The sequence below is a fragment of the Geotrypetes seraphini genome, chromosome 1, assembly GCF_902459505.1.
Source record: "Geotrypetes seraphini chromosome 1, aGeoSer1.1, whole genome shotgun sequence".
NCBI classification, from domain to species: Eukaryota; Metazoa; Chordata; class Amphibia; order Gymnophiona; family Dermophiidae; genus Geotrypetes; species Geotrypetes seraphini.
This window is the reverse complement of record NC_047084.1, coordinates 344,086,841-344,110,446: the sequence shown is the minus strand read 5'-3', so window position 1 is coordinate 344,110,446 and position 23,606 is coordinate 344,086,841. Positions and strand designations below refer to the sequence as shown.

General features: G+C 43.4%; 1 protein-coding gene across 8 annotated transcripts in view; it reads left to right on the top strand.

Moving 5' to 3' along the window:
- Positions 1-23,606, top strand: part of SEC31A (SEC31 homolog A, COPII coat complex component) — a 240,037-nt gene that overhangs the window by 116,070 nt on the left and 100,361 nt on the right. For all 8 annotated transcript variants that reach the window (XR_004541033.1, XR_004541032.1, XM_033962592.1 and 5 more), the window contains exons 17-19: positions 810-936; positions 12,031-12,176; positions 22,455-22,625. Coding sequence is in view for 6 of the 8 variants with exons in the window: in XM_033962592.1 (XP_033818483.1) it covers positions 810-936; positions 12,031-12,176; positions 22,455-22,625 (444 nt within the window). In the remaining 2 variants the exon portion in view is untranslated. The remainder of the gene's footprint in view (positions 1-809; positions 937-12,030; positions 12,177-22,454; positions 22,626-23,606) is intronic.

Sequence of the window (23,606 nt, the reverse complement as noted above, 5' to 3'; positions counted from 1 at the left end):
CCTTGTAGCCCTGAAACCATCAAAATAAAAAACATCTCCCTTGGGAAAAAGCGCCCTTCTCTCTGCTTCTCTGCTCTCTACTGCCCTTCCTCTCTGCGAGTCTGTGTTTTTAACCCACAGGTTTAAAGCTGGGCCGCGCTAAGCCATGTTCTGCTTAGTTGTTCCAGTCTGGCTGCAAAGCGTGTTCTGTTCCCTTGAAATGATTCTCGTGGGGCCAGGGAGTGCAGCCACCCCCCTTTTGTTTTGACCTCAATCGCATGCTTGGATCGCATCTCCAGGCAGAGAGGATGGTCTGCGCATGTGTCTGGATCGCTCTGCAGCGATTTGTGGGTTTGCTTGTGGGCATGTGTCCGATCAGATCATTTGCATGGGGACTTTTGCTCGGCAAGACTTGGACATGGATCGCCTCCAGATTGCCCCCCAAAAAAGAGTTTAGTGAATCTAGCCCTTAGTTCGTCTCTTATAAATTATCTCCACAGGAAGAAATTTGAAAGGGTGTGTGTGGGGGGGGGGGAAGTGGAGGGGTGCCAATGTTATCAAGCAGGTGTGAAATTAACTTGTGTTTTTGTCTCTGCCTGTATATGAAGGGACACAACCTACCCTCCAAAGCTGTCTCATTTCCTAAAATTAATTTGTAATGTAGTTTCATTTTAGATTCTTAACTCATACAGAATTTTGCTATAGGGTCAATAAAGCACATCTGTATGGACATAAAGCAGTTCATAGTTCTATGAAGTACATAACAAAATTTGTGGGGTCTTAAATAAAGACATACTAATCTAATGATATTTCCTTCTTTTTTCCCCAAGTTAATCACTGCAGTGGTGACAAAGAACTGGCAGGAGATTGTTCAATCATGTGACCTACAGAACTGGAGAGAGGCTTTAGCTGCTGTGTTAACTTATGCCAGACCAGATGAGTTTGCTGGGCTATGTGGTAAGCTTTCTTAAATCGGTTTCTGTAATACAGTACTCCCCCTAAATTTGCGGGGTGGTTCCATTCCAGGAGTACCCGTGAATTTTTAAAAAACGCAAATGCGGTTTAGGAGTGGATCGGAGGCAGGAGAGGACTTCAGAGATGGTGGCGGGTGCTAAAAAAAGCAATCTTTAGACTGGCAGGCGCTTTGGCTGTGCAGAAGGCTGATTGGGAGTGAAGAGGAGGAGGAATCGGCTGATTGACTGATGAGGGGGAGAGGAGGAGGAATCAGCTGTGCAGAAGGCTGATTTGCAGACTCAGTCATTCCCTATATTTTCTGACCGGAAGAGGCAGTTAGAAAATACCGCGAATGACTGAGTCCGTGGTTCGCAAACCCACTAATTCACGGGGGGTCTGCTGTGCTGCTCTTAAGATGATTTCATTTCTGACACTTTTCCTGAGTAATAGATATCACTACTAAGCTACAGTAGAATCTTAGCACCCTTGGGGATTAACATAGGAACATAAGAATTGCCACTGCTGAGTCAGACCAGTGGTCCATCATGTCCAGCAGTCCGCTCACGTGGCGGCTCTCTGGTCTAAGACCAGCACCCTAACTGAAACTAGCCCTACCAGTGCACGTTCTTGTTCAACAGAAACTTGTCTAACTTTGTCTTGAATCCTTGGAGGGTGTTTTCCCCTATAACAGCCTCTGGAAGGGCGTTCCAGCTTTCTACCACTCTCTGGGTGAAGAAGAACTTCCTTACATTTGTATGGAATCTATCCCCTTTCAACTTTAGAGAGTGTCCTCTTGTTCTCCCTACCTTGGAGAGGGTGAACAACCTGTCCTTATCTTCTAAGTCTATCCCCTTCAGTACCTTGAATGTTTCGATCATGTCCCCTCTCAATCTCCTCTGTTCAAGAGAGAAGAGGCCCAGTTTCTCTAATCTTTCGCTGTATGGCAGCTCCTCCAGCCCCTTAACCATCTTAGTCGCTCTTCTCTGGACCCTTTCGAGTAGTACCGTGTCCTTCTTCAGGTAAGGCGACCAGTGCTGGATGCAGTACTCCAGGTGAGATGCTGGATAACTATAGCTTCTGGTAGCTTGAGAGTTACTATAAAAATTGATCTGCCTTCTCACCTCACTCTTATCATCCCCCTCACCCCTGTTGTAGGTCAGCATCTGTTCTTCCCTTCTTTCTCTCCCCCCATTTTTCCCCTCCCTTCCTCCGTTTCTGAACAAGTAGAGCTGGTCCTGACAACCTGCCCTCTGTTCCCGAAGCAGTAGAGGCAGTCCTGCCAACCCCCTCCCTTCCTTCCCCAAAGCTAAAGCGGTAGCTGGTGAGCAAGTGACATGTCAAGGAAAGGTCCTGCTGGGGTTGGCTGGAAGCAGCCTGTTTACCAGCACTTCCTCTGCTCATTGGCTGCTGCTACAGCTTCGAGGGAGGGGGGGTTGTCGGGTTGCTCTGCTGCTTCAGGAACAGAGATAGGGAGAGGGTTGTCAGGACAAGCTCTGCTGCTTTGGGAATGGAGGGAGGGAGGGGGTTGTCGGGTCCCTGCTTCGGGAACGGAGGGAGGGAGGGAGATTTGTGGCTTCAGGAGCTGGAGGGAGGGAGATTGTGGCTGCTGCCTCTGATGCCTCTGGGGCTGGAGTGAGGGGGGGGTGAGGAGCACAGTAGACGATTTTTTATTTGCCAACCGTTTTTTTGCTGGTTGGTTAAGAATGCCCGTTAATTGAATACCAGTTAAGTGAGTTTCTACTGGACTTGGGAAAAAGAAGGTGTAGAATGCTTGCTTGCTCTGTGGCTTTTCATGTTTACTCCACAAGTTGAATGTTTGTTTTTTTTAATTTATTGGGGTTTGTTAACTGCCTTTTTCATGAAGAGATTCACCCAAAGTGGTTTACAATACACTGAATAGTAATCAGATATTCTTAAGTATTTATCCTTTTTGTCTTGCCATAACATGAACATAAGAGCATAAGAATAGCCTTACTGGGTCAGACCAATGGTCCATCAAGCCCAGTAGCCCATTCTCACGGTGGCCAAGCCAGGTCACTAGTACCTAACCAAAACCCAAGGAGTAGCAATATTCCATGCTACCGATCCAGGGCAAGCAGTGACTTCCCCCATGTCTTTCTAAATAACAGACTATGGACTTTATGAATAAATGTGGATAAAGGTGAGCCGGTTGATATTTTGTATTTGGATTTTCAAAAGGCATTTGACAAAGTACCTCATGAAAGATTATGTTACTATGTTAAAATTACCCCTATAGGAGATGCATATGTCTGTGTGTATATAGATAACTTTTTATTAGCAAGCAGGATTGATTTGGATACGTAAGTGAATGATGTCAACACAAGTTCCCGGGACAGATCAACTTTGAGCTGAGGGCATAATTCTGTAGAGGTCACCTAATGTTAGGCATTTAAAGTGTGATTACTAAGCATGAATTCTAAAATGGCAAAGAATGCGCTTAATTGGAGTTATAGAATACTAGTATAAGTCTGCAGTTACATGGCAGCTTTAGATATAAACACGTGGCGGGTCATAATCAAAAGAAACGTCCAAGTCTGATTTGGACATAGGACACTAGTCGCCCAAAGTTGGCACCTGTAAAATGTCAATTCTTGAAAAGAACTTTTAAACTATTCTGTTTCTCGAAATCATCTATCTGTAAGTCCAGGCATTTAATCATCTAGACTGTCACTATATGTATCTTCATACCACATTCTCGACCAAAAATTCGTCCAGGTCCCAAACGCCCAGAACAAGACCTTTTGGATGTGGGAGAGGTCAGTAATGTGATGAACTGGCTACCCAGACATGGCAACAGAGCAGTAGGGCACCTTACAGGGCACTGCTGTGGATGTCACAAAAAGGGTGCCACATAAACATCTCACCAGAACTCCCTTATAGGTTATGGTGAGCCCCTCAAAACACCCCCAAAAACCCCCTATACCCACCTGTCTACAACCCCAATAGCCCTTATGGCTACAGGTGGCACCTATATGGCAGTACTGTAGGGTTTGGTTTTTTTTTTTTGGTGGGCTCACATTTTCCACCATGAATGTAGTGGTTAGAGTGGCTTTTGGGCCCGGGTCGTCCTCTCTATGGTTCACTAGTCCCCCCTCCCCCCCAACTAATTAAGCCACCTCTATGCAGCTCTACTAGGCTTTCCTATGTCAGGTGCTGATGTTCCAGAGGCAGGTATGTACATTTTTATTCTGAACTTTGTGGGGATGCAACGGGGGTCAGTGAACATGGGGAGAGTGTGTGGGTCTTTACTTTGTCTCGACAGTGGTTATCTGGTCACTTTCGATACCTTTTAGGCACTTAAACCTGTCTTTACATCGTCTAATTCGTAACGTATAAGTTTCACCTAGGCAGTCTCAGCAAACATTCGATTATTCCTGCAGGACAACTAAGTCTAGGCTGGCTCACATCCCGCCTTAACCATTCCTCCAAAAATACCCCTTTCAGCTCTGGACACACAGCGGGCTTCAGAGGCCTAAAATGTCCCTGAATACGTCCAAAAAGCCATTTTGATTATCGGCACTTGGACGACCTGTCTTTTAGATCGTCCCGAGTGCCAACTTGGTAGGGTTTTTAGATGCATTTAAGTTTTGATTATGAGCCTCTTAATCTAGGTCTGTGGCAGACACAAATGCTTGCACCTAAATTTACCTCAATATACTTCACTATGACCAGTCTGGTCTCTAGAATAAGCTCTGTCATTCTCAGCTGTAACCTATTTGATGTCATGACTCGTCTGTTTTTAAACGATTGTGACTAGTCTGTTTTTAAACGATTGTAACCCGTTCTGAGCTTCTGGAAGAACGGGATAGAAATTGAAATAAATAACAGTACACATGTATTGGATAGTATTCTAAAAGCACTTAACTCCTTGGTGTGACCCACACTTCTCCCACAATTACAGCTATAGAATTATAGAACAGAACCTAAGCAGAATAGATGGAAACTGCCAATTAGGGCCAAGTAGTAATTGCAGGTTATTGGTTTGGTGTCAATTTGTACCTAATTAGGCAATTAAAATGTGGAACTGGCACTATTCCGTAACGTGCATTTGCACGCAAAATTATAAAATGAGGGGTGACTGTAAAGTTCTGAGCATGTATAGCTTTTCTCTTGTGTGGCAGCCTCCTCAGCTTCCCTGTTTTTCCCCCACTGCTGAACAGAGCTACAACTAAAGCTCTTCCAGATTGATTTCTCTTCATTATTTGACATTGCTTTTCTTCATTCTTCTTTTCATCATAGGTAAACTTTTAATTTATTACTTTTTCCAGTGAAATAGGAATGGTATGCTGAACCGTAGGGTTGTCCATGCCTGCTCACGAGCATTTTGCAGAAGATGTCAATCACAGCTTTTCAGCTTCTGCTCTTTCTCCCCGGTCTTTGCAGCTCTCTTCAGTTCTTTCTTCTGCAGATGCGCATGAAGGTGTCATTCTGAGCTGCTTCATTTATTTCTTTATTTTTGAGATAATTTTTATAGTCTTTTTTTCGGTTGTTTGCGGGTTTTACGCGGCTCTAGGATGGGTTATGCCTGCTTGGAGAGCAGCAAACTGTCTGCAGTTGGCAGGTGCATCTTTCGGGAACCTGTTCAGCCAGCCTGCTGAATATTTGTGGAGCACAGGGTTCTGGGCCCTCAGCACTTGCTTGCTTCCTTGACTTGGTCAGAGCTTGAGTGCTAGCTGTAAGGTATCAATAGCATCCGGCAGTGGTTTGACTCCCCTTCTCTTTTTGGCGGTCGCTTTGGCTTGGGGGAATGGAGATTCATTCCGACTGAGGTCTGACTGGCAGCCCAAGGATCTCAGCTTGACAGCTGACTGGTAGGTTGAGGCTGAAAATCCCTCCAGTTCCAGCTACTCTTTGAAGGAGCTGAGGTATGCTGCAACACCTTTTCCTACTGCACATGGTCTGTGAGTACAGGCTGTGAAAACCTATGAGGAAAATCAGGGGGAGGGGAGGGATGGATTCTGAAAAACTATTTTGACTGTTTTTTACAGATAAATCATTGTTCCCCCCTCTAAAATCATATTTTTTAATTAATTTTGTTCAGCCTTGAAATGTTTTATAACCATTTTTGGTGCGAAAATGCTGCAGCGGTGGCCATCTTGGATGTCCCAATTTTTTTTCTAAGTTTCCAAACTTTCTTAAAACACCCTGTTTTGCCTCAAAATTGATAGGGATGGTGTCCTCATACCCTAATACCCCTATATCATGCTTTATTTGCGCTGGATGGGCTGCTGAAGGGTGCCCATATGCTACGCAGCACAAGGAGGGGTGAGAGCTTTGGGTTTAGCCCCTATACAGGTCTCTATGGCTAGAGAAAGGCAGTCAGTCCCATCAGAGGTAGTGAAATATCTTCCGGGGCTCTGGGACAGCACTTCTGCACCCATAAGGACGTAGAAGCTTTGCAGCCCAAGAAAAGGCATATGTTCCACTTTAAGGGACAAGGATACTTTGCCCTTTCAAGCCTTTAGCCCAGAGTTTATTAAACTCCTCTAGCAGGCTTATACAGAAGGCAAAAATCCACTGGTCCAGTCTGTAAGCGAGTGGACCAGCACACAGACCTTGCTGGAATCTCAGAGTGCTTCCTCCTCAGAGGACAAGGGGGTGACACAGCTTCCTATTCAGAGAACCAAGAGCTATCGGCTATAGATCAGGTAGAAAATCCCTCCATCCACCAACTCTTTAGATCCTGAAGGCTTTCTGAGAGTGGCTAAAACTATGACTAAACTATACCCCATGGATTTGGAATTCCAGCAAATGTTTTCTGTACCAAAAGTGGACTCCCTGGTAGCCTATGTGACCAAATGCACTTCCCTACCCAGTGAGAGGGGGTTGGTTTTGAAAGATCCACAGGACTGCAGAGTGGATATAGTTCTCAGGAGTCAGTTTGAGGCTTTGATCTTATGGCTTCCTTCATGGCATGTGCCTCACACTCTAGACTAAGAAACCAGAAGCTTACGGACTCTGAGCTCCTTCCTCAGCTTGTGCTGGCAAGAATAGACTACATAGCGGATGCCCTTTATGACATTATCAGAGTCATTGGAAAACTCTCAGGTTTTTCAATCATCGCCCATCATATGCTTTGGATCATACAATGGGTGAATGATTCAACCTCTAAGGCGACTAAGCAGGCTTCCATTTTAGAGGATAGATACTATTTTGCAAGGGCCTAAATGATCTCATGGCCAGTGTACAAGATCGCTGGCCCAAATCCTTACCAGACAGCAGATCCTGAGCGCCTAGAGGTAAGCGCTAGGGGTGCTTTCGCGATTTGTGGCTTCAGTATACCACAAGAGTGTCCACTCAGAGAACTTTTCCAGGTTCCAGACTGAGATTTTCCAGATTCAGGAGGATCCAAGGTTCACATTCCCACCCCCGCAGTGCCATTCACAAAGCCATAATGACGCCAACTCTCACGAAACTCCTCTGAAGATTGGAGGTTGGCTCTCAGAATTTCTGGAGGCTTGGGAGCACATAACATCTGACCGCTGGGTCCTGGACATTATCAAAAAGGGTTACAAGATAGTTTGCACACCCTCTCTCTGACTGGTTCATGGATTTGCCAGCAGACCGACCAGAGAAAGCAAACAGGATCAGAGCAATGCTGTGTAGATTGTTAGATATCCAAGCCATAGAACCAGTTCCTCCAGACAACTCAAGCTCCAGCAGATACTCCATATACTTTGTTGTGCCAAAGAAAGGCTCAGAGGAGTGTTAATGCAGCATTGAGAGTTGCTCAGTTTTGGATGGAAACTCTTTACTCAGTCATTGCAGCAGTGCAGCCAGGAGAATTTCTGGCTGCCTTAGACTTGACGGAAGCTTACCTTCACATTCCCATTTTCCTGGAACATAGGAAATTCCTCAGATTACATGTGCTTGGAAAATCACGATCAATTCTCAGCACTTCCCTTTGGGCTAGCAACAGCAACCTGAACATTCACCAAGGTTGTGGTGGTGGTGTCTGCCCACCTCAACTGAACGGGCTAACAGGTGCACCCGTACTTGGACAACTGGCTCATCAGAATACCTGGAGGGAGAAAAGGTGCTTTTAGCAGTTGTCAAGACACGGCATAGTCTGGGATGAATTGTGAACTTCCGAAAGAAATACTTAGTGCTGACACAGTCCCAGGAATATCTGGGAATATTATTCAACACAGCGAAAGGCCAAGTCTTTCTTTCAGAAGTATGCAAACAAAAACTTCATGCACAGATTACAGCCTTGTTAATCAAGTCAGAGCCAACTGTATGGAATTACCTGCAAGTCTTGGGGTCCAAGACAGCCATGATATAGGTAGTACCCAAGGCAAGGACAAACATGAGATCCCTCCAGGATGCATTGCTGTCTTGCTGGTTACCTCAAAAAGATTCCCTGCAACTTCCCCTCCCTTAGAAGGCGAAAGCTAGAAGGATGCTAGTTTGCATAGGGAGAGGTATGGCCAGTAGGAAAAAGAAGATATTGATGCCCCTGTATAAGACTTTAGTGAGACCTCATTTAGAATACTGTGTACAATTCTGGAGGCCGCACCTTCAAAAAGATATATAAAGGATGGAATCGGTCCAGAGGAAAACTACTAAAATGGTGCGTGGTCTTCGTCATAAGGCGTATGGGGACAGATTTAAAGATTTCAATCTGTATATTTTGGAGGAAAGGTGGGAAAGGGGAGATATGATAGAGACGTTTAAATACCTACATGATGTAAATGCGCATGAGTTGAGTCTCTTTCAATTGAAAGGAAGCACTGGAATGAGAGGGCATAGGATGACGTTAATAGGTGATAGACTCCAGAGTAATCTAAGGAAATATTTTTTACAGAAAGGTTGATAGATATGTGGAACAGTTTCCCAAAAGAAGTAGTGGAGACAGAGACTGTATCCGAATTCAAGAAAGCGTGGGATAGGCATATGTGATCTCTTAGAGAGAGAAAGAGATAATGGTTACTACAGATGGGCAGACTAGATGGGCTATTTGGCCTTTATTTGCCATCGTGTTTCTATGTTTCTCTCTCTAGATGGATTTGTAGAGCTCTATCCTCAGCCTACATCAATTGTGACACATGGCCACCTGTCTCTTTTAAGGCGCATTCAACAAGTGGAGTAACCTCTTCTTGGGTGGAAACTCAGGTATTTCCACCCGAGGAGATTTGTATATCAGCAACCTGGTCTTCCCTTCATACTTTTACCAAATTATACAGGGTGGACGTAGCAGCACGGGAGGATGCCATTTTTGATCCTCAATGCTGCAAGCATGCTCCATTATCCCACCCAAAAATATTAGGACTGCTTAGGTACATCCCTATGGTTCAACATACCAGTCCTATTGCACTGGAAAAAGAGATTAGGTTCTTACCTTGATAATATATTTTCTAGTAGATAGGAATGATATACTGATCCCTCCAACCATCAATTACCTGATGCACCTGCCCTCTGACTCAAGCTTAACAGTTAGCTTCATAGTTAATTTTTTTCCTGTCATACTATGGGATTATGAAGAGTCTCTAAATATACCAAGGAGGGAGAAATATTTGAGCTCCATAAATGTTCAGCTATTGTGTTCTTGTTTAACTTCTAGTTTTTCTGGCTTTGATCTGTTTGCATTGCTGTTCATTTAATGATTGCTTTCAGTTAATCTGAGCAGATCAGGTTTTGGGGAGTTCTCCATACCCTTCCTTCTTCTTTCTCTTTCTATAGGGCTGTCTCCAGCTTTGGTATGAACTGAAGAGGGCAGAAGAGACTGGGAAGAAGGAGGAGGAGCTGAAAAGTTGTGATTGACATCTTCTGTAGAATTCTCATGAGCAGGCACGGACAACCCTATAGTTCAGCATACCAGTCCTATCTACCGGAAAATATATTATCAAGGTATGAACCTAATCACTTTTTTTCCTTTGTCCCAGCCAGACTGGGGCCTTTGCCTCTACTTGCAGTGTGTTGAAAACTTCCTCAGTTTAGCTTTAAATTTCAATCTGTCCTAATAGTAGATGTTTCCATCTCTTAGTGGGAGCTTATTTTGACTCCCATCTTACTCGAAGGGCTTCTCCACATCAAGCACTTGAACTTTAAGCTATAATTTTATTTCCTTTGCGATTTCGGCTATCTTTTTCAAGTCAACGTAGTGTTCAAATGGACAACGAAGTTGCAATATTAATGTCAGTAAGGAGGGTTGGGATCTTTCCACTTCTGTAGCGAAGCAGCAGTGATTGGGAACTTTGCTTTTGCCAATTGGGTCTTAGTACAGGCTGCTTATTGTGTCAGTCTACAAAATCAAAAACAATGTCGAGGCTCTTTGTTCTTGCTAGCAACCTTCAAGTGCTTCTTAGATCAAAGAACCCTTCACATCTTTCAGGCTTGGAGACCCTTCAAATAGATCTGTTCATCAGCAATGAAAATGGAGAGCTACCATTCTGTTTTTTTTATACACCCATCATTAAATCATCTGGCAAGGTATGGCCAAGCAATTACTCAGAATAGACCTGTTCTTTATGTTTATTCCTCCATTCTACTTCTTCAAAGATCATATTACTTTTAGCACCCTATTGGCCTCATTAGAACTGGCCCCCTGCTAACAAGACTCTCATAGTCTGTGCCTATGTAGTCTTCACATGTTTTCGCCGTTGGTCCCTGAAAGCAAAAGTTGCCTGCTTCCTCCTAATCTCAAATCGCTCAATGTATTAGATGAAACTATTTAGTATCCACCTCGGTCTACCAATGCCTACTCATGATATATTAACTAAGGTAAGAAAAATGTCTAACAGGTTTACCTTCGCATTTAAATAAGATGTTTTTCATTTGGTGTTTCATGAATAGGTTCAACACTATTCACTGTCCTGACTCCATCTATTGTTTAGGTCTTCAAACTTCCTTTCTGAGTATATCTATTATCTCAGCACTGTCTATGCCTGTTACACTTCAGTTGATAGAATACTGAGAATTGTTCTTACATTTCTTATGAACCTGCTGTTTCAGCCAATGTAGTCTGCTTTACTGAAAAATATCACCTGGAAAGAACTCTTTCCAGTAGCAGTTACCTTGTCTAGAAGAATAAGTGAATTTCAGGCTTTAGTTACCTACGAGCTTTACAGTCACTTTTATCATAACAAGATAGTTCTTTGAACAACATCTCACTTTTTGACCCAGAGTAGTAACACTCTTCCACATACATTAATGAGGAAACAGTACTTTCTACATTCTGTTCAGAATCTCATAAGAATCTGAGTGAGAAAGGCCTTTGCATTCAGGACTGTAAATGGATTTTTGCTTACTACCTCAAAGAGCTGAATCCATCAGAAAGTCTATTCAGCTGGTAGTTTCCTTTAAATCCTGCAGAATTGTATTTCAGTTTCTCAGTGAACTTTAGTAAATTGGCTAGCATCCTGCATTCAGTTCTGTTATGAGCTTTCTCATGTTTGTGGGGTGCTCTTGAACAATGAACGAGCTTGGGAGTCATCCACTTATATTCTTGACTCATTTTTGCTTTGTTGACAAAAAAAAAAACATTGCTATCGTATGCTTCCACTTCTGTTGTCATGATTGTTGCAGTTGGCCGTGTCTTGGTAGGTAGAACCAATGTTTCAGCCATCAAGCTGAGGCTTTCTTCAGAGTGTGCTGAAGAAAGCCAAAGCATGATGGCTGAAATGTCAGTTCTACCTATCCAGAAGGGGAGACCTGGAGAACTGCAACAATAACAACATTGTTCACCTGTAACAGATGTTTTCCATAGACAGGATTGATCAGATATGTTCAATATTACATTAATTCTTGAGCTAGGGAAGTAACTGAGTTGCTGAGGAGTCTGCTGCACATGAGAAGGGCCATACATGCTCAGAACATTACATTATTTACAAGTTTTGTTATGCTGCCAATTGTGTGAACACATTGTGGCAGTTTAACAATAAAACCAAAAATCAAACATTAACTTCTGAGCTCTGGGAGAGCTGTTCTGTTCCAGCAATTTGCAATGACATCTACCTAAGTGCTTGATCAGTTCTGCTATTTATAGAATGCCTGTTTAAATGCTTAATTTAAATAAATACAATGCTTAATATAAATACAACAAAATATAAAAACTTGTTTTCCATTCTGTTTCAGATCTGCTGGGTGACAGACTGGAGAATGAAGGGGACAATCTTCTACAGGCCCAGGCATGCCTATGCTATATTTGTGCTGGCAATGTAGAAAAGCTGGTTTCTTGCTGGACTAAAGCTCAGGATAGAAATAATCCATTGTCCCTTCAGGTGAGTGTCTGTACATCCTAGTGTGTTTAATTTTGTTTGTTCTGTGTTCTAGGCATATGCAATTTATTTAAACCATCTTTAAATATTTGTTCATACCTTCTGAAATTCCAGTCATTTTGTGCCAGGCCATGTTTCAGTTAGATGAAAGAACCTACTGGAATCTGCCTTAATTTGCAGTTGCAGGTGTTAATAGAGAGATGTTTGTCATATGGTACTGATCTGAATTGATGGTATTGGACAAGGTGAGTACAATACAATACAGAAATAATAGTATATAGATGGTACAAATAGGTAAGATCCACATATATTTAGCTCACATAACACCATTACTGGAGCTCATTTATTGTAACACCTTTATTGAAGTTCATGCTCAGAATTAACTCCCCAGTCATTAGTAGTGGTATATAAGCTTCCGATAAACAATTACGAGGATGTAATTAATGAACAGTGCAAGACATTCAAGTGAGAATCAGCGGAGGTTCTTTACACTATAGATCTTATAGTGTAAGTGGGGAGATAGGGAATCATACATGATGTTAAGGTGGAAGCATCTGCATCAATCTCTACATTAGGCCAGTTCTAGACTTAGCCCATCAAATACAGATTCACTCCTTTGCAGATGACATCTAACTATACCTATCGCTAGGAGAAAACCGCGATGCTCCGATGGTCAAGTATTCTGACTTGCCGGTGCTCTCCCTAGCTAGGTAAGCTTTTGAGCTTACTGGGCATGTGCAGGAGTCCTACACCTACAGCCCCTCCCCTCAGCATGTCAGTTTTTTCTTCGACTGCTCCTGACAGGTCGCAGCTCTCCCCTCTCTCTTCACAAAATAATTCTTCATTTAATAAGATTTAGTTTCAACTATTCCCTTAGTTAGAAAATATTAATTAAGAAAATAAAGAGGGCTTGAAATTTAAACAGAGTAGCTTTACAGCAATGGTCTCAAACTCGTGGCCCGTGGGCCATATGCCGCCCACCAGGGACTATTTTCCAGCCCACGGTCTGTCCACTCCACTTCACAAGTTTTCCGATTGTGAAGTGGAGAGGACAATCTTGTACAGACCGTGAATATTTGACTGCTGTAATTGACTTGCATCTCTCTGGAGCGAATGTCTGCGAGTGGCCGCCTGGTGGCGCTATGCCTCTCCCAGTCTCAGCCTCCCTCCACCCTCTTTGGCTTGTGTCTCTAGTCTAGAATGAATGTCAGCGAGTGGCCACCAAGTTGCACTGTGCATCTCGTGGTCTCTGTCTCCCTCTGTCCCCTCTCAGCCTGGATCCGGAGCGCACGGCTCACTCTGCCCTGCAACTCGCCCACAAGCACCAGAACCGAGCAATGAGGCATCCCAGGCTGTGGCTGCGGTTGCAGTGTAGGGCTGTAGGCCTTTGTCAAGTACGTAAAAAATGTGGTGTTTTTTCACATAGACTTTGGTTATTACAATTGTGTGTCACACCAAAATTTTTTGGGACCCCCCCCCTTATGATTTCTCCTGTAGTGGTGTTTTTTTGGTTGAAGCTAACATCATTGGTTACTGATAGTGCACCTGCTATGGCAAGTACTAAAAACGGTGTTGTAGGAAAGATAAAAGAAAAAATTATTGATAAAGGGTCAGTTATTCTATTTGTACATTTCCACTGCAGCATACATCAAGGTGCACTTTGTGGCCGTATTTTAAAAGTTGGCAACATTTTGAAGCCTGAATTAAAAATTATTAACTATATTTGCTCAAAAAGTTTGCACCACAGACAGTTCAACACTTTTCTACAAGAAATTGGCTGTGAGCATAGTGAAATTGTGTACCACTCTCAAATAAGCTGGCTTAGCTGTGGAAGAGTATTCAAACAATTTTGGGATTTGAGAGATGAAATAAAGATGTTCCTTGAAAGTAAAAATCAAGATGTCTTACTTTTTGATGATACAAAATTGTTAGCTGATCTGGCATTCAGCACAGACATAACTGGCTACTTGAATGATTTGAATGTCAAACTGCAAGGTCAAAATAAGTTGGTCACTGATATGATTGGCAATATTAATGCATTTGTGCGCAAACTACAGCTTTGGGAAGTTCAGCTTAAAGTGGGAAATCTTGCTCACTTCCCAACTTTGAAGTCTGCAGTTACGGCAGAAGAGGAGATTAATTTTGCTGAGTTTTCTACAAAAATTAGTGTGTTAAAGGAAGACTTCGACAGACGATTTGAATGCTTCAGGAATATGGAAAACATCATGTCACCATTTTCTTGTACCTAAAGAACTTCAACTGGAATTAATAGATTTTCAGTGTGATGTTCTGCTAAAAGAAAACTTCAACAGTTGCAGTCTTACAGAATTCTATCAGTTTGTTTCATAGGACAAATATAAAACCATTCTTAGCTTAGCTGCACGAGTTCTGTCTATGTTCAGATGCATATATTCATGCGAACAATTAGTTTCAAAAATGAACCAAGTGAAATCTCTTCAAAGGAACAAGTGACGCCCATTTGTTTTCAGTTTTGAAAGTTACATGTTCCAAGAATATTGATCCTAATATTGATAACTTGGTGTCAGAGAAGCATGCCCAAGCTTCTAGTCAGAAAAGGTAACATGTTGTGTACTGCACTCAGTATTTAAAATACCAATACTTTACCTACCACATTTGTAATTTTTGAATTAACCAAAGATTCCAACTGTTATAATCTTTTATTAAGGAAAAGGAAAGATGTTATAGGAAACATTTATAAAGAGTTTTACCTCATGCAAAGTTGTCATTTCTTTAATAAAACATTAACTATTTTTTTTCTGCGCCCTCCAAGTACCTACAAATCCAAAATGTGGCCCTGCAAAGGGTTTGAGTTTGAGACCACTGCTTTACAGAGACTACTCAAATTTCTTCAAAAACTGAGGAACCAAGATGGCGGCAGGCTAGCAGCCAATGTTAGCATTCCGTCCCAGCCTATTTCCCCTTAAAGAACTCCTGGAATTCTTTGGCATTTTATACCTACAAATTCTACAATGCCACATACTAAAAGGAAGGGCTCTGTTCGGCTGAATCCTTCACTGCCGGGACAGCCAAAGATGGACCGCTTCATGGCAAGCTCACCATCTGTTCCAGGAGTTGAGTTACCTGCTTTTTCTTTGGGGGAAGGAGCCTTCGGAGTTTTGGGGTTGTAAACATCTCTCTCTCCTCCGTTTACCCTGCCTCCACCGCGGCCGACGTCAGAATACAGCGATGCTGTTGCGTCTCCAACCCAGGGTGGGTTGGAGCAGACGCGCAAAGAGGAAGCTGACCTGCAGACTGACACCGATGCTAGAATCAACTAGGGAGTGACAGAATCAAGCTCTCCCGCGGTGGTTACCTTGGATGGTGTTTGGAGTGTTCTACAAAGGCTAGAAACTGTAGTAACGCAATTGACTTTGGAATTCTTAATGGTTGTGAGTAAAATAGATGATCTAACTAAATCCGTGGAATCCATAAGAAATGATACAACAAATAGGCTTGATCAGATGGGCAAAGAGATATCAAAATTTGACTGGGAACTTGGGTGAAAGACAAACTTTTTATTCATAGAAGAATTGAACAAATTGAAAATTTTAACAGAAGGTTAAATCTTAGACTGTTAAATTTTCCTAAGGCTACAGGAGTAACACCGGGCGACATGTTTAAAAAATACCTGTATGAAGTACTAACATTTCCTCTTGAAACAATACCGCCCATTATTCGTATCTACTATCTTCCTGAAAAAAAGAAATTGGATAATCAACCTGAAGCTGAGAAATTGCAACCTATTGATATTACTAACCTATCTGATTCATTGGAAAAATCTTTAGAAATTCAATCTCGCCCTACCCTTCTTGTCTTGTTTGTTTTTGAACAAGACCTAAATTCTGTGATGCGTATGTTTTTTCTTTTCTCTCAAGCTTTGTTCCTTGGACAAAGAATTTGGGTCTATCCAGATGTGACCAAATCTACCCAAGAATGAAGGAAATTATTCTTAAATATGAGACAGGAGTCAAGGCATTGGGGGCTTCTTTTTTGCTAATTACCCATGTAAATGTTGTAAAATATACTGGGATTAAATATACCTTTTTTGCCCCGACCAGCTTAAAGCTTTTGTAGATACTAAGAAACTGCTCCATTAAAAGCAGGGATAATTAAATTAAATTGCAGATGTTGTTATAACCCGTTAAGCATATGCCTTAATGTAAATACTGTATATAACTTTAATTGATCTCCTTATCTTCTGTGTTCCGCCCCAGCTTTATTGTGGTCTGAGGAAGAGATTATATATATTATACTTTGATTGAAGATTTCTGCTTTTTGTTAATTCTTTATTCTCTGTATTTCTAGCACAAGTGGATGCTTGTAATTATATTGATAAAATAAATAAATAAATAAAATAACATTTCTTCAAAAAAACGGATAGTAGCATCAGTCCACAAGAACAGAGAGGACTTCACAAAAAAATAACAAAATAAAATAAAAATACCTGTAGCATTAAACGTGGATGAATACTTTATACTCCGAAGCGTCTGTTTCTTATAGGAAGGCGCTAGGACCAGGACGGCGTTTTTCAGCGGCTGACAGGAAAGCCGCAATGGACAGCGGTTCCCACGTAGGGGCACTTCAGGCTGCACCATCGAAGACATTCATTAAGCTGCGTTCTGCACCACTTGTTCCCTCCTCCCAAGGCCCTGTTTCAGTACTTCAAGGGGAGGGAAGCTGACAGCTGCCAATGCCATCTCTCTGCAGGCTATAAGTAAAAGAACTTTACACCAGAATTTTGAGGAAGGCATCGAAGCCGCACACTTTGATGAACGCTCTCTCTACCCAGGGCCCTGTCTCGGTATCGCAAGAGGAGGGAAGCCAACAGTTGCCGATGCCATCTGAAAAAAAAAAAAAGAAGCGGCAGTATCAGTAGACAATAACAAACGGAAAAATGCAGCTCTAGCCAGCACACAACAGTGAACCTGCCCTTGGTGCCACTTGCTCCCTCCCCCCAGCGCCCTGACTTGGTACCGCAAGGGGAGGGAAACGTTTTGCTGCCAAAGTTGTTTTCATGGAAAAAAAAATAGTCGGCAGACTCAGCAAGCCACAAAAAGAAGCTCCTGACATTGGAACAATGCAGTACATCTTCACCACAGCAATCTTCACACAGAGTTCAGAGTCTGCAGCAGCTACTGTTAGTTTGGAAGTATCAGTGAAGGCTCCCTGGGACTCAATCTTGGCCTCAAAGTCCTCTTCTTGGCTTCACCCAACAAGACTCTGCTGTACACGCAGGCAATTTTTCTCTCAGGTGTTCTTCCCGCCAATGCTAACCTGGCGTCTCTGTGGCCTGTTTCAGCACTGCTAGGGGGAAGGAAGCAGATAATCCCTGACATCGATGGAAGGAAAAAAAAAACCCCTGCAAAGACGGCAACCATCATTATAGCAATGGGAATCAAAGCAGTGAGTGAATTTTTTTTCTACTCAAATTATTCCCTCCTCCCAAAGTCCTGTCTCGTCCTGCTGGAGGAAGTGAATTATTGCTCCCTCCCCTAGGGTCCTGTCTCGGCCGGTGACAGGTCAAAAGCGCGCGCCGACAAAGGCAAGGCGGAAGCCCACGTCGAAGAAAAACAGTGTTTTAAGGGGCTCTGATGGGGGGTGTTGGTGGGGAACCCCCCACTTTACTGAATACAGATCACGCCGGCGTTCTGGGGGGTTTGGGGGGTTGTAACCCCCCACATTATACTGAAAACTTCACTTTTTCCCTATAAAACAGGGAAAAAGTTAAGTTTCCAGTATAATGAGGGGGGTTACAACCCCCCAAACCCCCCACAATACCGGCGCGATCTGTATTCAGTAAAGTGGGGGGTTCCCCACCAACACACCCCATCGGAGCCCCTTAAAACACTGTTTTTCTTCGGCGTGGGCTTCTGTCTTGCGCTCAGTTGTCTCGGCGCGCCTTTGTCGATGCGCGCTTTTGACTATGAACCGACAGGTTAGGCTTCCATGGGCCAAGTCTCAGCCTTGTGGTCCACTCCAATGTCACAGCAATAGAACTAATTACAGAATGAGAGGACTCCTGTGGGTCAGGGTTCGGCCTCACAGTTTTTCTCTTTCATTCAACACAGCAGCAGTCTCCAGGGAACAGGAAAAAACACCGAGCCCTGCATTGACTTTTGCAGGATCACAGAGACTAGACATTTTTATATCGGGCTCATTCCCGGTACCCTACTTCTTCCTGTCGCTTTTCTAAGCAGACAGTAGGTATAAGAACATAACCAAAATTAAACAACTCAGAGAGACCCTCCATCCTTCCCTCCCAACTGATCCCTGCTGACCGCGATCATAAATACCTTAAAGTAGCTAATGACAATGCTTAATTTTAGCAAGGTATTTTGTCCCTTTATACAGGCTGAGCAGGTTCTTTGCATTCAGGCAGATCTTTGCCCAAAGAGTTCTTAAATAACTCTCTCTGATTATAAATGAAGCAAAAGGTACAAACATCAGCTTCTCAATCTTACAGTCCAGCAACTTGTAGTCATACAAAGAACAGTTCTGAGGCACAAGCTGTTCCAGCATTCAGAAAGGCTTCTAGGCACAGCTGCTGCACTGCACTGCTGCTAATTAGCTGCCTCTGTTTAAACGTACCTCAATGCCAAAACCTCAGCAAAACAAAATTAGAAAGAAAAACACTTTCTCTGAGCTAGTTTTAACAGGGAAAAACCCCCCAATAACTCATAAATGTTACATTTCATAAGCAGGTTTGCTCTTGCCAAAACAAGCCACTTTTTTCCAGGCAAAAATATTCAAAAACAAAAACACAGTTCAAAGTAATGTCCTCCTCAGATAGTTAATAGCACAACTCAGCACACTCACTTTTACAGCAGTTGATTTCCATCAGTTCCACACTAGGTACTGGCTCTTTCCCTGCTACTTGCAAATCCAGAGCTTCCGTGTTACTCAGCTGTTCGAGGACTGGGGCAGAATCAACTTCCTGCATCTCCCAGTCTTCTAGCCTCTCACTCTCTGGCTGGGCACCTCCTCTGACTCTCACCAGGCTTCCATTTAGGGAGCTCAAAACCATGACTCCTCTCCCTGGCTGGAGGGAGGTGAATCAGTTCTCTAGCAAACTGCTTGCCTCTGCCAGAGGTCAGATTTCCCTGCTCCTTTCTTAAAGGAACAGCAAGCATTTCAGGTGAAAATCTCCTGCTAGGATTTAAAGGCTCTATACAAGAGTGCAAGCTTTCCTGCAAAACTTTCCCTGTCTCATACTAGCTGTTCCAGAGATAGTCATCGCCTGCCTGTTCCAGGGCACTGACCTGGTCAGCTCTTCTACACTGGAGCTGCCTAACTTTAAATTTAATACTTCAAACACTTAGGGGATATACTCACTTGTTCCCTAATTAAAAGGAATTAAATTTCAATATAATTTTATACTATCATAATATATTCAGCTCAAAGAATACCATAAGGAAAGGAGGAAAGAGCCTCAGACTCCCAGCCTGCCGCTGCTCATTAGCTTTCAAGCAGGCTACCTCATTGGCTCAAAAACTTCCTCCTCCCTATGTTTCTTTGTTAATTTTATAACTCCCTATCAATTTTATAATTTCATAATCAATTAATTTTATAATTTTTAATTTAGTAATAAATCATTTTATAATTTTTAAATAAGTTTTTATATTTAAAAAAACTTCCTCAGAGCTAACTAAACACTACATTCCAAACTTACTTTCTTAAGCTGGAGGGGGCCTAACAGAGGTACTCGGGAGTGACTATAACATCACTTCTCGCTAGTGTGTTAGAACTGCGATCGGATGAGTGCTAGCATAAAATATGCACAAAAGCCTTAAGCTACAACATTTATCTCTATCCCTTGCAGTTCAAGGTATCAGCATTCCACACTCTTGTCCAAAACCAGCAGGTCTGTTAAGCCCATCAGTCACGCTATTATATTTTTTCAAATGTTCATATTTATATTGTACTTCATACTTTGGATGTGCATCATAGAATAATTTGAGGGGCCTACTGTAAAGTAGAGAGTTGCGTAGGGACAGAAATCCCACCCTTCCCCGCCAAAATCCCACCCGTCCCCGTGAGGAATCCCTCTGTCCCCACCCGTCCCTGCGAGGAATCCCTCCATCCCTGCCCATCCCCACAAGGAATCCTCTCCGTCCCCGCCCGTCCCTATAAACTTCAGAAACAGTTATTTCATTTAATTATGCTACTGAATTAAAGGCTCTGGTAGAGACCCATTTACAAATAAGCAAAGACACTCTATTAATTTGGAAATATTAATTGGGAAGAATACATACTTTGTAAACGGATTTCTACCAGAGCCTCTAATGTAAATATAAAATAGAAATACTCAGCTGATGAGGATCTGGTTTACAAAACAGGAAAAAAAAATCACCCCAGAAAGGAGCTGGGAGGAGACGTCATTGCAGGCTGGAAGATGAGGCGGGCAGCAGAGGTGAGACGCTCCGCCTACAGCAACCTCCCTCCAAGAGTTCCAGCAGGAAACAAAAATCCTTCCCTACATTCATCCCCACCACTCCTCCTAAAGTCAACAGCCCTGAGTCTTCATAGCCTTGGCCCTTCCTCCTCGTTGCATTTCAGTTTGCGTACAGGAAAAGAGCATGTGATTTTCTTTTCTTTTTTTTAACAAAAACAAAAGGATTCTTGATCTTAGCAAATTTTTCTGGGGCATTCTCCCCTTCGCCGTCTCCTACAATAGCTGCATGCACGCCCGGATACTGAGGAGGGAGTTAAGCGTGGAGGAGGGGGGGTGGAGGATGACTGTCCGCCCGTTCTAGCCTGCACGTGACAACCTCCCCATGAATCAGCAACAGTCTCTGTCACGTAGGCATGGAGCTCAGCACGTAGGCACACAGAATTTGTGTGCCTATGTGCTGAGATCACTGCCTATGTGACAGACTTGCTGCTGATTCGTCAGGAGCTCAGCTCGGCCCTGGACTCGGACCAGAAATTAGGTAGGCCTCGGGATAGGAACTGTGGGTCCATCCCCATGGGAGTCCCGTTAGCCTTGGAGGGGTCCCCGTGGGAATCCCGTGGGCCTGGGAGAGGTCCCCATGGGAGTCCCATCAACCTAGGGGGATCCCCGTGGGATTCCTGCGATCCCCGTCCCCGTGCAGATCTCTACTGTACAGTGATCTCTACATGCTGTTTTGTGAAGGAGAGTGTGACGCAGTGGTTAGAGCTACAGCCTCAGCACCCTGAGGATGTGGGTTCAAACCCTGTGCTGCTCTTTGTGATCCTGGGTAAGTAACTTAATCCTCCACTGCCCCAGGTACATTAGATAGATTGTGAGCCCACCAGGACAGATGGGAGAAAAAGCTTGAAATACCTTCAATGCTAAAAAATGCAAGATAATGCACTTGGGCAGGAGAAACCCCCGTAGAACTTATGTACTAAATGGTGAGACCTTGGTTAGAACTACGGCGGAACGCGATCTAGGAGTGATCATTAGCGAGGATATGAAGGTTGCCAATCAAGTGGAGAAGGCTTCCTCCAGGGCAAGACAAATGATGGGGTGTATCCGTAGAGGTTTCGTCAGCAGGAGACCTGAGGTTATGATGCCGTTGTACAGAGCCATGGTGAGGCCTCATTTAGAGTACTGTGTGCAGTTTTGGAGCCCACACTACCGAAAGGATGTGCTGAGGATCGAGTCGGTTCAGCGAACGGCCACCAGGATGGTCATGGGGCTCAAGGATCTCACGTATGAAGAAAGACTAAAGAAGTTGCGGCTGTACTCACTTGAGGAAAGAAGAGAACGGGGAGATATGATTGAAACGTATAAGTACATCACGGGACGCATCGAGTCAGAAGATGATATCTTCTGGCTCATGGGACACTCAACCACCAGAGGGCATCCGCTGAAAATCAGGGGAGGGAAGTTTCAGGGCGATCCCAGGAAGTACTTCTTCACCGAGAGAGTGGTGGACCATTGGAACAGACTCCCACCCCAGGTGATAAAGGCCAGTAGCGTAACAGATTTTAAGAAAAAATGGGATACTCACGTGGGATCTTTAAGGGAGTAAACTCAGGGGGGGGGATACTTGGAATGGGCAGACTTGGTGGGCAATAGCCCTTTTCTGCCGCTTTTTCTATGTTTCTATGTTTCTACCTGTATGTAAAACTGCTTTGAATGTGGTTGTATAACTACAAAATGGCGGTATACAAGTCACAATCACTTTCCCTTTCTCTTTTTACATTGTTGTGAGAATTTGTGAGCTCCGATGCTTGGGAAGTTGAAGTGTCTTGGTCCTACTAATTTCTTTCTTTTCTTGGTTGTCTTTATAGGACCTAATTGAGAAGGTGGTCATCCTGCGCAAGGCTGTTCAGCTCACACAGGCCGCAGAGACAAATGTGGGTGCTCTTCTAGCAGAGAAGATGAGTCAGTATGCCAATCTGCTGGCAGCACAGGGCAGCCTAGCTGCTGCATTGGCTTTCCTGCCAACCAACAGCGCTCAGGTGAGCTAGAAATGCTCTTATTTGTATGTTCTTGCTATTTGTGTCTCATGGCCAGTGGGCAAACATTTCTTTCTTGTTTAAATATGAGCAGTGTATTCCATGATCAACTGAAGATGATAACTTTAGAAATTCTTATTAGGCACTTTGCTTTAATGAGTCCAGATATTACAGCATTTATCACTGTGGCATCAGCTGCCTGAATCTTTTGAATGCTTCCCAGTAAGTTTTGACAGCTACTCCCCTGCATTTGACGTGCCATGCCTTGTGCTTTTTACAATTACAGTGGTACCTTGGATTACGAGCATAATCCGTTCCAGGAGCATGTTCGTGCCGGTGCCGCTGCGGAGGCTACAGCAAAGTAAGAAGAGGGTTCGGGTGGGTTGGGGGGACCTCAGGTCGTGGTGGGGGGGTGCCTGATGGCGTCAGGGGGGGTGCCTGATGGTGGCGGGGGAGGTGCCGGATCGCGGGGGGGGAGGGTGCCGGTTCGCGGGGGGGGGGGGCACTCGCCGATTTTGCAAATGTTTTGCTCGTCTTGCAAGACACTCGCAATCCGGTACATTCGTAAACCGAGGTACCACTGTATTTTTAGTCGGATCCTTCTTCCATTTTCTGAAGGATTCTCTTAGCTCTAATAGCTTCCTTCACTCACTCGTTAACCATGCAGGCTGCCATTTGGTCTTCCTTCCCCATTTTTAATACATGGAATATATCTATTCTGAGCTTCCAGGATGGTATTTTTGAATAACATCCATGCCTGTTATAAATTTTTGATCTTTGTAGCTGCTTCTATAAGTTTCTTTTTTACCATTCTCCTCATGTTATCATAGTCTGATTTTTTGTTTTTTTAAAGTTAAATGCTGTTGTATTGGATTTCCTGTGTGAACTTATTCCAGGGATTGTAGCGGATCTGATCATGCTATGATCACTGTTATCAAGCAGCACCAGCACCATTAGAACTTTTTTATTGACTTTGAATTTTTT